A 16,854-nucleotide genomic window follows, 5' to 3' on the forward strand; every position below is an offset into this window, starting at 1 on the left:
CCAGGTATGTTATTTGCCAAAACCAATGCTAATGTATATCCTTTCCATCTTGATCTAAGTATTCTTTTTATCTTTCCATTAAAGTATTAGCTAAAGAACGGAATGTTAATAGATACTGTCAACTGTGCAGTCATTCAGCTGCTTGAGAGATTTGAGAAAGAGCTGAGCAATGAACTGTTGCAGTTGGGAACATGTCTATGTCCTAGATCTACAGTTGTCCCTCAGTATGCCCAGGGGATTGGTTCCAGGACCAACCGTACCTCCCCACCCCCCATCACAGATACCAACTCAAGTCCCTTATATAAAAAGGCATAATACCGGATACAGTGTAAATGTGATACAAATAGTTGTTATACTGTATAGTTTTTGTTTTTTTTAGTGCTTGTTGTACTGTTATTTTTTAATTTATTTTATTTTTCTGAATATGGAGAGCTGACTTTACTCTGGAAGTTCTGCCCTTTCTGCACAGTTGGAGTTTTTCCCATCCAGTAGGAGTAGCCTTTTGGTTTCACTTTGTTACCCCATTTTGGGGTGCCTGCCAATTTAGGGAAACATCCTCACAGTTTGTAGGTTTCAGTTTAGTATAGCCATGAATACAGTATTTTCCTCTGCCCAACAAAACCGTAACTTGCTGATGCTGGTCCCACCTTTAACAGGACACAGGAGGGAACAAAAGGCAAGAGTTATGCCTTTAGTGAGTGCACTGAGTGTTAGGAGCTTCAGTGGGATAGTCTGTACTTTTCTCTGGTTTGCAGAGTCCCTGCAAATTTGGAAATATTGTTGACAGCACTAACCCTAGCCTCATATGGTACCTTTGTGCATATTGGAAAGACATGCCTCCCTCAGTACACCTTATTGCCATTTGCTAGACAACTGTATGCCGAAGACAACGTGATTTGTGCTCCATAGAATGATGCAGTGCACACAGCTCTGCAATGGCAGCCCTAACCAGTGGAGTAGTTCAGAATTTCATCTTCTGGTTCCATTATACCACACTGTGCTCCCAGGGAGAAACTGGTTTTCGGTCCTGGTGTTGTCTTACAGTTTGGTCCAATTTTCAGTATCCACAAGATCCTCTAAAATAAGTTTAAAGTGGGAGGTCAAGAACTTGCTTCAGCATGGCCATGTCTACTTCCTTTTTTTTTTTTTTTTTTTATTGTGGGAGAAGAGGCAGACAGTTTTAAGAACTTTCACTTACCACTTTCTCATCAATTTGTAGTAATAACCTTTTGATTTTCATTAAGAGTTAACTCTCAGGAAGGTACTTTTGTGTTTGTTTTTTTTTTTTTTTAGAAAACTCGCATAGAGAAAGGACCTTCCCAGATTTTATTTTCAAGTGTATTCTTATATAAATTGTGAGTAAAAAACAAAATCCAAGGGAAAAAAAGAAATTTAAAACTTGGTTTATGCAGCAGATCCTGTAATACCTGGAGATTCCAACTTCCTCCAGTACTAAAAGGCTCTCTGTAGCCTTGAAATAATCCTCAGCACTTACAAGGATTTTAGACATGAGCAGCAACATTTATACTGCAATTTATATCCTAAATAAATTGTTTAAAATTATAGTTTGCCTTATCATACGTTTTGTCTTTGCAAGGAATTGGTTTAGTCCTGGGAGATAATGTCACATTTCTCTTGATGTCCTAAAATCCCCAAACCTGTATGTCAGCATGATACTGAATTGTTACTCATATAGACGCTTTTCCTGTAAGTAATACTTCATCATGACTAAGAATAAACTACTGGTAAGCTCTCTTAAAAGTATATGTTAACATATTGTAAAGAGGAAAGCATTTGCATATTGTATTCTAATTTTATTTGACATGTAACAGTATTTGACAACCCCAAACTATGTCTACTCGTATTTTTCTGAAAGACATGCTTTCACTCACAGCTGTAATCATTTTCAGTTTATATAAACCTAGTCCTGGTGTTTTTATATATCATACAGTCTACAAAGAACTTTAGATATATAGTAAATCAAACAGTAATGCAGAATTTACACAGTATCAGTGGAGTGCGAGGTGTGCCATGTAAATGAATCTTTCAGATAACTAAAATTACCCTTATAAGCAAGAAAATACTTTTTCTTATGAAAGATTTACATTAAAAATAGCTAAACTAGGCTGGGCGCGGTGGCTCACGCCTGTAATCCTAGCTCTCTGGGAAGCCAAGGCGGGCGGATTGCTCAAGGTCAGGAGTTCGAAACCAGCCTGAGCAAGAGCGAGACCCCGTCTCTACTATAAATAGAAAGAAATTAATTGGCCTGTATATATATATAAAATTAGCCGGGCATGGTGGTGCATGCCTGTAGTCCCAGCTTCTTGGGAGGCTGAGGCAGAAGGATTGCTTGAGCCCAGGAGATTGAGGTTGCTGTGAGCTAGGCTGACGTCACGGCACTCACTCTAGCCTGGGCAACAAGCGAGACTCTGTCTCAAAAAAAAAAAAAAAAAATAGCTAAACTAGCTGGGCGTGGTGGCTCACGCCTGTAATCCTAGCACTCTGGGAGGCCGAGGCGGGTGGATTGCTCGAGGTCAGGAGTTCGAAACCAGCCTGAGTGAGAGTGAGACCCCGTCTCTACTATAAATAGAAAGAAATTAATTGGCCAACTAATATATATAGAAAAAATTAGCCGAGCATGGTGGCGCATGCCTGTAGTCCCAGCTACTCGGAAGGCTGAGGCAGAAGGATCGCTTGAGCCCAGGAGTTTGAGGTTGCTGTGAGCTAGGCTGATGCCACAACACTCACTCTAGCCTGGGCAACAAAGCGAGACCCTGTCTCAAAAAAAAAAAACATAGCTAAACTATATTTCAGACTTTCCTACATTTTGAAGAGAATATTCCCTACATAATTAGTTTCTCATTGACTGACAATCATCACCATGAGTAGACCTAGAGGCTGTTGATTGGCAGTAACGTTGATTGATCCAGACCAGGCATCCTCAAACTATGGCCCTTGGGCCACATGCGGGTGTTTTTGCCCCCCCTTTTTTTTTTTTACTTTAAAATAAGATATGTGCAGTGTGCATAGGAATTTGTTCATAGTTTTTTTTTAAACTATAGTCCGGCCCTCCAATGGTCTGAGGGACAGTGAACTGGCCCCCTGTTTAAAAACTTTGAGGACCCCTGGTCCAGACTATTGCAGCAATATCTGTTTTGCATTATTTTTCTCTCCTGCCTTACTGTCAGGCTATTATATCTCCCTTCTGCCATTAGTGTACTTGAATCTATTAATAGCACTTAGAATTTAATGTTTTTAATATGGTGGGGTTTTGAAACTAAATAACCAAGTTTATTAGATTGATATATAACTTAAGAGTAAGTGCTGACTCATGGTGTGAGATATTCTATATTCTACATTTCCATATAGGCTCCAGTGTCTTACATATATGATGGCTATTGTATACATTAACAAAAGAAAATGTCAGAATCCATGATGATCTTTGTGATATAGTATGTCTGCTATTCTCTTTTTCTGTTCATTATTGTCATGTGCCTCAAAGACCTTCTGCATCCATGGATCTGGCTGCCCAGATCTCAGAACCAGCTTTAGTGTAGTTTGCTCCACTGTTGTTCACCATCTTGGCAAACTCCTACTCATTCTTTGAGATCCAGTTCAAATTTCTCCTGCTCTTAAGTCTACAGGGCAGTTAATTGGTTCTCTCTCTGTCTTCTCATAGAATTTTCTAATGTATTTCTTCTAGAGCATTTGTTTAAATTATGATTATCATAATAGTAATGACTAACCTTCTAGAACACTTAATATGTGCTGGGCATTATGCTAAGTGTTTTATGTGTATTATTCCTTTGAATGCTCATTTGGGAAAAAAAAAAAAAAACCTTTGAGGTAGGTGCTATTATTCTCTCCATTTTACAGATCAGTTAACTGAAGGGTAGTGTAACTTGCCCAAGTGACAGAGCTGGGGTTTATGTGTAAGCAGTTTGATTCCAATTCATTTTTCATATGAGTCAGCTGAGATGCAGAGAGGTAATTGGCCCAAGATCACATAACTAGTAAGGGACAGAACTGGATTTTGAATCCCAAGCTGTTTGACTTTAGAGCTCTTAACTGTTTATTTGGTATCCATTCCCCTTTGTAAGCTCCTTAAGGCTGAGACTCCATAGTATCCCTCTATATGTCCCCAGAACAATGACATTTAACAGGTTCTTAAATGTTTGAATTAATCAACTTTTTCACTGCCTAAAATGTAAATAATACTAAGCTGGGCATTTCTATTTGTATTGTTATTTTCAGATATAACTTTGATATTTTGATGTTTATTATACTTCATCCTCCTCTGCATCCAAACTGATCTTCTAACCGTACTAATTTAAGTCTACAAGCCATTTTCTTTGCCATAGCTCCCTTTACCAAGCCCACCCTACTACAGATAGGCCACAGAGAAAAAGAGAAGGGAGAGATTAGAGAAAAGTAATTGAGTACCTGAAACAATACGGTTAGTTTAGGAAATTTGAAAATAGCAACAACAACAAAAGCCACCTGAAACCTATGAGGGTAGGAGGGAAAGAAACAAAGAAAACTGGGGAGAGGTCATGCACACATGTGATTAGGAAGACCATACAGGTGCAAGGAAGGAGTGAAGGAAGAAATGAATAAAGAAAGAAAAAGCACAGGATAGGAGATAATTTACATTTTTCATCAAAGGCTTGTTGTAAACTATACAATTGTTGAAGATAATAAAAGATAATTTGGCATGCATTATCCTAAGCTATAAATTAACAGCATTTGGAAATTAGCTACTTATTCCCAACATTTATTAGAAGTAGTTAACAAGCAAACTATTTAACCACACTTGGTATGGGACTCAAAAGATCTGACTTTTGGTCCCTTGCACAGAGGGGTTGGACTAGATGATCTCTCGGTCCCTTTTTAACTCTGAAAATTGTATGCCATGAATATGAGTTATTTCCACTATGTGTAAAGCACCAGGGTAAATGCTTTGCACGATATCGTGAAACAAGGATAAAACTTAGCCTTCAAGAGTTTACAGTTTAGTTGAAAAGTTAGACAAAAAACAGACAACTTGGTTTTTATTACAGTACATTCCTGGAAATGATATATAATAAAGCCCCTGTTTCCTCTTAGGAACAATATTAGGGTTGATTATTGCATTCTTGACCATTAAATCCATCTGATAAGTCTAAGATTTGATCAAGATAATTATAAAAATGGAGTAAAACAAGATAAGCCTGACAGATAAATAAAAGATTAAAAATGGCCTTGGCAAATTTTCTAAATTCTATAAAATAAGCATAAATACATAATACCTGTTCATTATATTAGTGATCCTTTAAAACATATTTTTAAAATCCTACTGTATGATAAAGATGACAAATAAAATTATGTTGGTTCATCAACTTGGTATAAGAAAGATTCTGATAATTTCAGAATAACACATTTTCTCCTCTACATAGATTTTGCTGTAGCAAAGAAACATAATCAGTATATCCTACTTACTTTAATTTTGATTGATTTAGGACATGGACAACACTTAGCCCAGGGTCTAAAGGATGGCTAATTCTAGTTATGTTCTTTGTTATTTGTTCTCTAGAACCTAACTTAAAGCCTACTCTTCTCTGTTTTCCTAATTTTTATAATTCTAACAGGAACTAGGGTTAGGATAGTGGTTGAGACTTTGGGGTTAATGTCGTACTGCCTATATCACTTACCTGCTCTGTTCATCTAGGCAGGCTGTTTAACCTTGATAAGCCTTACGTTTTTCTTTTGTAAAATGAGGATGATAAAAATGTTGTATACTATTAGGGGTTTTGTGAGGGTTAAATGGGAACATGTGTGTAAAGATGTTTAGCATCCTGCCTTACATATACTACATACTTAATAAACATTAGGTATGGTTAGTATTTACTACTATACAATTGCCCCCTTCATTCTTACATGTTCTGTTTCTTCCTGTCTTGCTAAAGTATCCTCAAATTAGTAAATGTTCAATTAAGTGTTTACTTCAGAGGAGGTGGGGGTTAGGTTGAAGGGAAAGACTCTAGTAGTAAGAGATGGTGATGCGAGGGTTCCACTGTGTCTTTCGTAAGGGAAATGGTAGGATTAGAATCTACAGTGGTGATGACCTCCAAGTGATTGTTGAATCCTCAATAAGCAGAGTGTGAGAGGTAGTGGAGAGGATTAGGAAAAGGAGAGACTCTGTTAGTGCTGGCAGTGGGAGTTGAAATGTTTCGGGGTAGTAGAATAGGTTTATTTATTCCATGGAGTAGCAAGAAGGAAAGGCCACCATACCAAATTGAGTTTGGAGGATGTTGATAGAAGATTTGTTGGAAGGTTTTATACCACACTATATACTGGTGGAGTTGTGGTGGTGGGACAGATTTGAGTGACCTTCTAAATTCATAATCTGCAATTCGATGATGGCTTTAAGCTCAGAAATGAGCCTGTGAAAGAAAGGGCGATTTAGTTTTACCTCCTCTACCTTTTCTTGTTCACTAGAAAGGATATTTAACCAAAATTGAAAGGAATGACAAACTGTCATCCAACTCAATAAAATGGCACTTCCCTGAATAAAATTGACTTTTCTCAAGACTCTACAGAAATGTTATCCTATGTGAATTATAGACACACATAGGTATCTAAAAAATGGTAACCATAGGATAGAAGAATTTGGACAGTGTGAACCTCCTAGAAGAAAAAAAAAAAAGGATTTCTTTGCAAATAGTTTTCATATCTTGTTGTGAGAGAGTGGGAGGTTTGTGCTTTTACTTCTTGGTGAGGTTGAATATTAGTTAGGACCAGGGAGGAATAAGATCGCTCCAAGGTAGATGGCAACATGAAAACCAGAAGAAACATAGAGTTGATGGTCCATCTTGTTATGAGACCTGTAGAGGAGGGGGATGAGTGAGTAGTTGACCCCTTTTAGTTAGTTGAGGTTTGGAAAGAAGAATTAATTTATTTATACAAAATAGATTAATTTATTTATACAAAAAGGATTAAGTTGTCAGTTACAAAGTACTTTTTTAACCAGTCATAAACAACTTAGATATTAGGAAGTATGAAAGAGCCAACATTCATTTAAGAATTTGAGAATATACTTTTTTTCTGTATATTTAATTTTGTCATTCTCTTAATAGACTATATATGTTAACATTAGTACAATAAATATAAAAATTCTCTGATGATGTATAGGCCCATGTTCAGCTTCTTTCAGTTCTGATATGCTGTATTCTCTCACCTCCAAGACTTTGTAAATGCTGCAACCTTCACTGAGAATACTCTTACCCCCCTTCTCTTCCATATCTCAGCCATATACTTTGTGTAAATTCATTGCCAAAGCACTTAATACTTTCTGATAGAAATTATGTTTATCCTTTTTAGCACTGTTTTCCTACAGATGCTCAGTAACAGTTTCTTAAATAAAATGATCTAAATGTTGCTATGTATAGCTATTGATGTTTTTATGTATGTGTGTATATATTGCCCCATGTATAAAATGTTCAGAAAGCATTAATAATAATGATAATTTAGTTTTCTGATTAGTAGGATGAATATGGACTTACATAATTGAAGCATGCCCGTTGAGTTATTTTTATAGTAGTTAATTTAAGGTGAAAAAAAAAAAGGAAAGATGTAGAGAAGATAGGGGTACCAATCATTCCAGTATTATGGGGCATTCTGTATATGTCCAGTACTCTGGTAGGCACTGTACAGAACACAAAAGAGGTATAAAACTAACTGCTCAAGGAAACCTATTGTCTACTTGAGGGTAGAGAATTAATATCAGTCAGAGAACTGAGATCAGCCAAACAGAATCTGTTTCTGGCTTTGGATTTGGAGAGATTTAGCAGCTAATATTCATGTTTTGCCCATTTCCATTCAAGTCAGCAGTCACTGAACACTGCCTGTGTGTCCGGGTAAGTCGCAGGATCAGTACTAAGTATGAAAGTAGGTGATGTGTCCAGGAAGGATACTGTGGGTCCAAGTCAGGGCAGTGCTCTGGGAAGCAATCCAAGATGAAAGCCTGCTGCTGTTGGATTCCACAGAAAATACATTCTTGTGTCAAGATTCCTGCATTTACATAGGTGTCTGTGTAACTACTGTGTCATTTTCCTCCAGTCTGCCTGGTCCACAACACCCAGTCCTATGTAGGAGATGGTGTGGTAGTGAAGAGATTAAAACCCTTTGAGTCAGACAGACCTGGTTCTGTCATTTACTTTTCAGTTTCCATGTCTACTGTAGTGGTATCTATTGCTCGGAGTTACTGTGAGCACTAACTAAATAATCTATGTAAGGTGCTTAACTAGAGCACATAGAGAATGCTCAATGAAAGGTTAGCAATAAAAATTTCAATATTAGGCCGGGCGCTGTGGCTCACGCCTGTAATCCTAGCTCTTGGGAGGCCGAGGCGGGCGGATTGCTCAAGGTCAGGAGTTCAAAACCAGCCTGAGCAAGAGCGAGACCCCGTCTCTACTATAAATAGAAAGAATTTAATTGGCCAACTGATATATATATAAAAAATTAGCCGGGCATGGTGGCACATGCCTGTAGTCCCAGCTACTCGGGAGGCTGAGGCAGAAAGGATCACTCAAGCCCAGGAGTTTGAGGTTGCTGTGAGCTAGGCTGACGCCACGGCACTCACTCTAGCCTGGACAACAAAGTGAGACTCTGTCTCAAAAAAAAAAAAAAAAAAAAAAAAAAAATTTCAATATTGTCTCTACCAGCAGTTAGTCAAGGTCTAGGTCCTACTGCCTGAGATACTAACTCTTCCACTAACAGTATTTTACCCATTCTTTTATCTCTTTGTACCCATGGTTCTCTCACTTATATTTCTGAAAGTAGAGCTTTGTCAAATAGTGGTATATTTTTATGAAAGCACAACTTTGTGTGATCTGTTGCCTGCCTATCTCTCTGATCTTATCCTCTGCCACTCTCCTCTTTCCTCTGTCACTCTGGTAACACTGGCTTCCTACTGTTCCTTAAACACACCAAGCTTATTCCCACCCGTGGACTTTGGTCTTGTTTAGAACCCTCTTCCTCCAGAGAGCCCTGTGACTCACTAACTCCGCCTCATTTAGTCTACATAAATGTTCCCTCTTCAAAAAGACCTTCCCTGACTACCCTATCTAAAATATACCCCTTATCACTGTCTTATTCTGCTTTATATTTCTTTGTGGTACTTCTCACCATCTTGCATTATTTTATACATTTACTTATTAATTGTCATTCTCCCTTTCTGGAATGATAACTTCCTCACTTTAGTCTTATCCACTGCTATATCTTCAGTGCCTAAAACAGTGCAAAGTAGGTACTCAGTTAATATTTGTTAAGTGAATGATTTAAAACTTCAGGGTTGTCAGATCTAAACATGAAAATTACTCTTTAAAGATTACTTGATTAGAAGGTAATAGAATTTCCAGTAAAAATGAAATTATTCTAGAAGTGGCTACGTTTAGAAATAATAGTGAAACTGGGAGGCCGAGACTGACGGATTGCTCAAGGTCAGGAGTTCGAAACCAGCCTGAGCGAGACTCCGTCTCCACTAAAACTAGAAAGAAATTAATTGACCAACTAAAAATATATATACAAAACATTAGCCGGGCATAGTGGCACATACCTGTAGTCCCAGCTACTCGGGAGGCTTAGGCAGAAGGATTGCTTGAGCCCAGGAGATTGAGGTTGCTATGAGCTAGGCTGATGCCAGGGCACTCACTCTAGCCTGGGTAACAAAGTGAGACTCTGTCTCAAAAATAAAAAGAAATAATACTGAAAAACTCTAAAATTTTAATTTCTTTTTGTTTTAGAAAAATGCTGACCCTGGAATAATAGAAAAATTGTCTCTTCGTAAACAGCGTTTCATGCAGTTTTCTTCCCTGGAACACGAAGGAGAGTATTATATGACACCACGAGACTTCCTCTTTTCAGTAATGTTCGAGCAAGTGAAACGTGAGTTATTTTTGTTTTTAAGTTAAAAAATCAGACTTTAGGGCTGAAAATCAGCCTGTTTTTCTGGATTGGTAACAGCTTTTCTTAATTTTTATTATCATCTTTTTTGTACCATACATTTCATTCCTTATGACACAAGTGTAGTTAAATTTTATATTTATCTATCATGGAAATAGTTATTTTGTATATAGATTTTTCTAAAGAGACAGAGAAAAGAATAGGTTAAGTTTTTAAATTCTAGTAATATGTTGTTAATAATTAATTTGTCCAGAACAAATTCATTTTGGGCGGTATTAATGTTTTAATTGAGAAAAAAAAAAGAATCAAGACTATAGGTTATGAGAGCAACTTAATGCAGTCATACTTTAGGGAGAAAATGTGGAAAAAATATAATAAGCAAAAATTCAAAGACTATAATCACATAATTTTCTGATAAACAGCCAGCTCACATTTATTCCAAATCATGTCAGAAATTCTTAGTTTTATATACCTAAACTAGTCTTTTTCACTTTGTATAGAAGTTGAGTTTGCCCCGTCCTCTTTGCCCATATTGCAGAAGTAGTCTATGAAAACTTCTTGGCTTCCTGACACCTTCAAAGGTATGCTGGAGTACTCCCTATAAATAGCTATATGTGCAACAGCTCAAGTGGACGAGGGCAAGGTGAACAGTAGAGAAGTACAGATTGAATTGGAAGAGACTGAGAGGACTTGGGAAGGCATTATGAGTATTCAGGGATGACTTGAACAAAAACAAAATGATCATGCTGTACTCTAGAGACAATAAGTTCACCAATCACTAAAACCAAAAGATTACTTTGGGCAATAGTGAGAGATAAAATTGAAAAACAAATAAGGGTCAGATTATATAGAAGATTTCAGTGAGCCTATTCAACCACCAGATGAATGTGTATTTGGGAGGAATGGGTAGACTTCATCCTGAATCAGCAGGGGATCATTGAAAGTTTGTGAGCAGGAAAATAAGGTGGTAAAAATATGTTTAGATTGTTTTAGTACAGCTTCTTTGGAGGGAAGTTTGGCAATTTGTATCAAAAACCTTAAAAATACCTGCATTGATGCAGTTAACTTCAGTAAGTAAATAATCAAAAATATGCAAAAAGATTTCTTTCAAAAAGTAGTTTAACCTCTGACACATGAAGAACTTAGGCATCATGACTCCTGTCCTCACAGGAAAAAAAAAAAAAGCTGACAAATTAACAGTTGACAACTCTAGAGCCATCAGAGAATTGAGGTCACTGGCCTGAAAACTGGAGGCAGGCAGATCCTGAGACTCAGAGCTTACCCACAGCAGGACCACTCAGAACCCACCACTGTAACCAGCATCAGATAGTAATGTTCAAAGGGCAATTGACTGGTTGTTAGAATTAAGTGTGCACTCGTTTGAGAGAGAAAATCTCCTGAAGACCCAGCCGTGGAAAAGCCCATGCACTGTTGTAAGTTTAACCGTGAGGAGCCCTGCCAGGTTCTCACAGTGAAGAGATAAGAAAAATCTCTTCCTTCTCTCAGGGGCAGGGGAAAAGTAGTCATTTTTAAATACTCCCGGAGCATTTGCTCCTTCACAAAGGCCTGCACAGAAAGGAAACTATTTAATATTTTACTGGAGCCCAGCCAACCTGGGGGAATGGAAATTCCCTACTCCAGCCCTCTCTAGCCTCTTGTCTCACCTACAAAATTAAGGAAGAAAAACCAAAAACTGAGAAGCACTGTGAAGGGCACAGTCTGACGGTATGATACTTACCTCCCCCACACCTTGCCACCACATCCACAGGGCCCCTGTCTAGCAGGCACACAACTGAAAGAACTCACCTCTCGGATCTTTGAGTCTGACACCGTAAGCACTTGGCCATGATCACAGCTTTTAGATCTTCTTTGAAGGGAAATCTCTAGCAAAACAAAAAGGCAACAGTGGAGGAAAAAAAACAAAACAAAGGCACCAGAGAAAATTGTACCCTCTGATAGCTACAGCAAACAATAAACACAACCTAATCCTATAAACATAAAAAGGCCTATGTCCCTCTATAACTTTTACCCAAAATATCATGCCTAGCTTTCAACAAAAAAAGTCACGAGCCGTGCTACAAGAAAAGGCATAATCAAGGCAAGCATCAGTACCAGATTTATATATGGCAGACATTTTAGAATTATCAGACTGGGAATTTAAAATAACCATGATTAATATGCTGAGGACTCTAATGGAAAAGGTGTATAGTATTTAAGAACAGAGAGGGAGAAATTCTTAGAACAACTCAAAAGTAAATGCTAGGAATCAAAAGCACTATAACAGGCCGGGCGCTGTGGCTCACCCCTGTAATCCTAGCTCTTGGGAGGCCGAGGCGGGCGGATTGCTCAAGGTCAGGAGTTCGAAACCAGCCTGAGCAAGAGCGAGACCCCGTCTCTACTATAAATAGAAAGAAATTAATTGGCCAACTGATATATCTATAAAAAATTAGCCGGGCATGGTGGCGCATGCCTGTAGTCCCAGCTACCCGGGAGGCTGAGGCAGAAGGATCACTCGAGCCCAGGAGTTTGAGGTTGCTGTGAGCTAGGCTGACGCCATGGCACTCACTCTAGCCTGGGCAACAAAGCGAGACTCTGTCTCAAAAAAAAAAAAAAAAAAAAAAAGCACTATAACAGAAATGAAAAATGCATTTGATGGCTCGTCATTATAGTAGACCTGACCAAGGAAAGAATTAGTGAGTTTGAAGATATGTCAATAAAACTTCCCAAATTGAAAAGCAAAGAGGAAAAAAAAAATGAGAAAAACAAAATATTCAGGAATTGTGGGTCTATTACAAAAGGTGTAACATATAGGTAATGGGAATACCAGAAGGAAAAGAAAGAGAAAAAGGAACAGAAGAACTATTTGAAGTAATAATGGCTGAGAATTTTCCAAAATTAACAAACATCAAGCTACAAATTCAAAAAGTTCACAGACCACTAAGCAAAATAAATACCAAAAAAGACCTAGGGAGATCATATTCAAATTGCAGAAAATCAAAAGAAAAGAGAAAATCTTGGAAAAAGCCAAAGGGGAAAAAACACCTTATCTATAGAGGAACAATGATAAGAATTATATCATACCTCCCTTCATAAATCATGTAATCAAGAAGAGAGTGGATATAATATTTAAAATTGTGAAATAAAAATCTACCAACCTAGAATTCTATATTCAGTGAAATTATTCTTCAGAAGGGAAGGAGAAATACATTCTCAGACAAACGAAAATTGAAGGCATTTGTCACCAATAGATTTGCTTCACAAGCATGGTAAAAATTCTTTCCCTTCAAGAGAATTAAAAAATATGTCAGAAACTTGGATCTACATGAAGAAGAGAGTTAGAGAAGGAATACATAAATATAAAATTAAATCATTCATTTTTTTTATTCTTAACAAATCTAACAACAGCTTAATCAAAACAATAGCAACAAAAATATTGGATGATCGAATCTTATGGATAAGTCAAATGTGGGACAGTAATGGTAAGGGACAGGAGGGAGGAATTGGGAATACTCTGTTATAAGGTGCTCATACTATCCGTGAAGTGATACAGTGTTATCTGAAATTGGACTTAGATTAATTGTAAATGGATATTGCCAACTTTAGGAGAACTACAAAAAAATTTTTTTTAAGAAATACAATTGACATTCTAAGAGAGGAAAGAAAATCAAATTATATAAAATGCTAAATTAAAACTAGAGAAGCGAGAAAAAGAGTGGAGAACAAAAAAAGAAAAAGAAACAAAAAACAAGGGCACTGAATAGAAAACAGATATGGTAAATATATCAATCCAACTATATAAACAATCACTTTAGATATGGTCTACATACAGCAATTAAAAGATGTATTTTATGCATGTTGTCTATAAGAAACCCACTTTAAATATAAAGATATAGATATAGTAAAAGCAAAGGGATGGAGAAAGATACCATGCTAACACTAATCAAAAGAAGTCTGGAGTAGCTATTTGATTTCAGATAAACAAGATTTTAGAGTGAGGGAAATGATCAGGGATAAAAATAGGCATTGCATAATGATTTTTAAAAAAAGGGATCAGTTTTCCAAGAAGATACAATCTTTAATGTGTGTACTAACAATAGAGGACCAAAATACATGAGACAAAAACTGCTAGAACTGCAAGGAGAAATAGACATATTCTTGGAGACTGTTATACTAGGAGACTTCAAGAGCCTTCTATCATTAATTGACAGATCCAGCAGGCAGAAAACCAATAAGGATATAGCTGAACAGAATAGCACCATCAATGAACTGGATCCAATTGACACTTATACAGTACTTCATCCAAAATAGCAGAATATACATTCTCAAGCTAACCTGGAACCAGTCACCAAAATATACTAGACCTCAGGTCATAAAACACACCTAAAAAACTTTACAAGAACAGAAATCATATAAAGTATGCTCTCAGACCACAGTGGACTTAAACTAGAAATCAGTTACAGAAAGATAGCTGAAAAAATCTCAAAATATTTGGAGATTGAGACACTTCTAAATAACACATGGGTCAAAGAAGAGATCTCAAAAGGAATTTTAAAGTATTTTGAGGCCAGGTGTGATGGCTCATACTTGCAATCCCAGCACTTTGTGAAGCTAAAGCGGGAGTTTGAGACCAGTCAGGGCAACATAGCAAGACTTCATCTCTACAAAAAATTTAAAAATTAGCCGGGTGTAGTGACGCATGTCTGTAGTCCTAGCTATTCAGGAGGCTGAGCCAGGAGGATCTCTTGAACCCAGGAGTTGGAGGCTGCAGTAACCTATGTTCATGTCACTGCACTCCAGCCTGTGTGACAGAGCAAGACCCTGTCTCTAAAAAAATTTTTTTTAATAATATTAAAAAAAAAAGGCCAGGCTTGGTGGCTCACGCCTGTAATCCTAGCACTCTGGGAGGCTGAGGCAGGAGGATTGCTCGAGGTCAGGAGTTCAAAAAAAAATATTTTGAACTAATGAGAATAAAAATACAGCTTACCAAAACTTGTGGGATACAATGAAAGCAGAGCATATGGGGAAGTTATTAACATTAAATGTTAAATATATATATTTGAAAATGAGGGATCAAAAATCAGTAATCTAAGATTATTAAAATTAACTATCCATGTAACAGAATTCAACTTGTACCCCCTAAATCTATTAAAAAAGGAAAAAAAATTAAAACAGAAATCGAGAACATTTAAAAGGAAGTTAATGGAAAAAAATTAATGAAACCAAAAGCTAATTCTTTAGGAACATCAATAAAATTGATAAACCTCTAGCCAAACAAAAGGTTGGGGGAATATATATTGTATTTATGATTCCTACTCTGTAAGAAGCCTATGAAAGAAAAGAATAAATTATTTTAAAAATTGGCTATTTTCAAGTAAGTAACCTTAAGTTTTTCAAATTTCTTTTAGGTAAAATTGTTCTTTTATTTGAAGAAAATACCTTAAGGGATCCTATCTAGTTATGAAAAGAAATATACTTTGGATATAGCCAAAGACATAGAGAGTTAGGCATAGATGAGTTAATTTTTTCCACGTAATAAGGAAATAGGAATTTTGAAGCTGTCAGCTGACATCTTCAGAAGAGGATTAGATTCCTAAAAGAGAACCCTAGGAAGGAATGGTCTAGAAAACCAAGTGGAAAATTTAAAAACTTGTAGGACCAGGCCAAAAAAAGTAGTGTGTGAATTAAGTAGATGTAATATAATATAATTGGTGGGGCAGGTTATGTGACTAACTGGGGAGTCTAGCTTTATTACAAGCACTGAAATTGAAAATTTTTACAAAATACTCTGCTACTCAGCTAGATATTTCTACAAGCATAATTGAGCCTGTAGACCCCAGTTTATAACCACTAATCTATAGATTCAGAGCAATTCCAATAATCCCAATAGGGTGGGTGTGTGGTATGTGTTTGTGTTCATGTTTTTTAACAAGCTGATTTGAAAATTTACATGGAAAAACAAGCAGCCTGAACTAAGACACTCCAAAAGAAAATAAAAATGGGGAAGTTGCCCTATCAGATAGTAAGCCTCATTATAACGCTATACTAATTAAGATCAAGTGGCATTGGTACAGGAATAGACAAATTGACCAGTGGAACAGAATAGAGGGCCCAGAAACATATGTGCATAAATGAAACTTTTAATATATGTTAGAGGTGGCATTGTGAGTCAGTGGGGAAAAGAGGGACTGACTGCTCAATAAATGATACAGTACAATTAGTCATGTAGAAAAAAAGCCATGCTTTAAAATTTTCAAAGATTAAAAAATCTGTCTCCTTGGGTTAGAGAAATATTTTCCTAAGCAAGACACAAAAAGCACTAATATAAAAGATTGATAAAATTCAGCCATATTAAAATTAGAACTTCTGTTTATCAAAAGTCAGCCAAAAACTGGTGAAATTTATTTACAACTCATGTATTTGATAAGACTTAATATATTTAGGCTATATACAAAAGTACAAATCAGTAAGAAAAAGATAAGCATCCCAATCAAAAAAATGGGCAAAAGAAATAGGCATTCACAGAAGAGAAAACATTTAAGAACAATGAATATAAACATGTTTACCCTTATTAGTGACTAAAATAAAATGATTTTGTACCTATTTGATTAGTACCAATTATATCTGTTAATAACAAGGTTGAATAGGATGAGGATCAGCAAGGACTCTTATACATTGTTAGTTGGAAATGTCAATTGAAACTGCTACTTTGGAAAACAAAATTTGGAGCTATTCTTATAAAGTTAATATAACTTTTGACCTACAAATCCCATTCTTATGTATACTATATACCCAACAGGAACACTTGCCCATACATACACAGTAGGGTATATGTATAAGAACTGTTTATCGTAGCAGTGTTATGTTAGCAAGAAAGCTGAGAACAACCCAAATATCCATTACTGAGAGACAGAT

At 36.6% G+C, this 16,854-nt stretch overlaps 1 protein-coding gene across 1 annotated transcript in view; it reads left to right on the forward strand.

Moving 5' to 3' along the window:
- MICU2 (mitochondrial calcium uptake 2) overlaps positions 1-16,854 on the forward strand; it is an 82,543-nt gene that overhangs the window by 26,855 nt on the left and 38,834 nt on the right. Inside the window, exon 2 of the mRNA XM_012778688.3 lies at positions 9,783-9,924. Coding sequence (XP_012634142.1) covers positions 9,783-9,924 — 142 coding nt within the window. The remainder of the gene's footprint in view (positions 1-9,782; positions 9,925-16,854) is intronic.

The sequence above is a fragment of the Microcebus murinus genome, chromosome 13, assembly GCF_040939455.1.
Source record: "Microcebus murinus isolate Inina chromosome 13, M.murinus_Inina_mat1.0, whole genome shotgun sequence".
Classification (NCBI taxonomy): Eukaryota; Metazoa; Chordata; class Mammalia; order Primates; family Cheirogaleidae; genus Microcebus; species Microcebus murinus.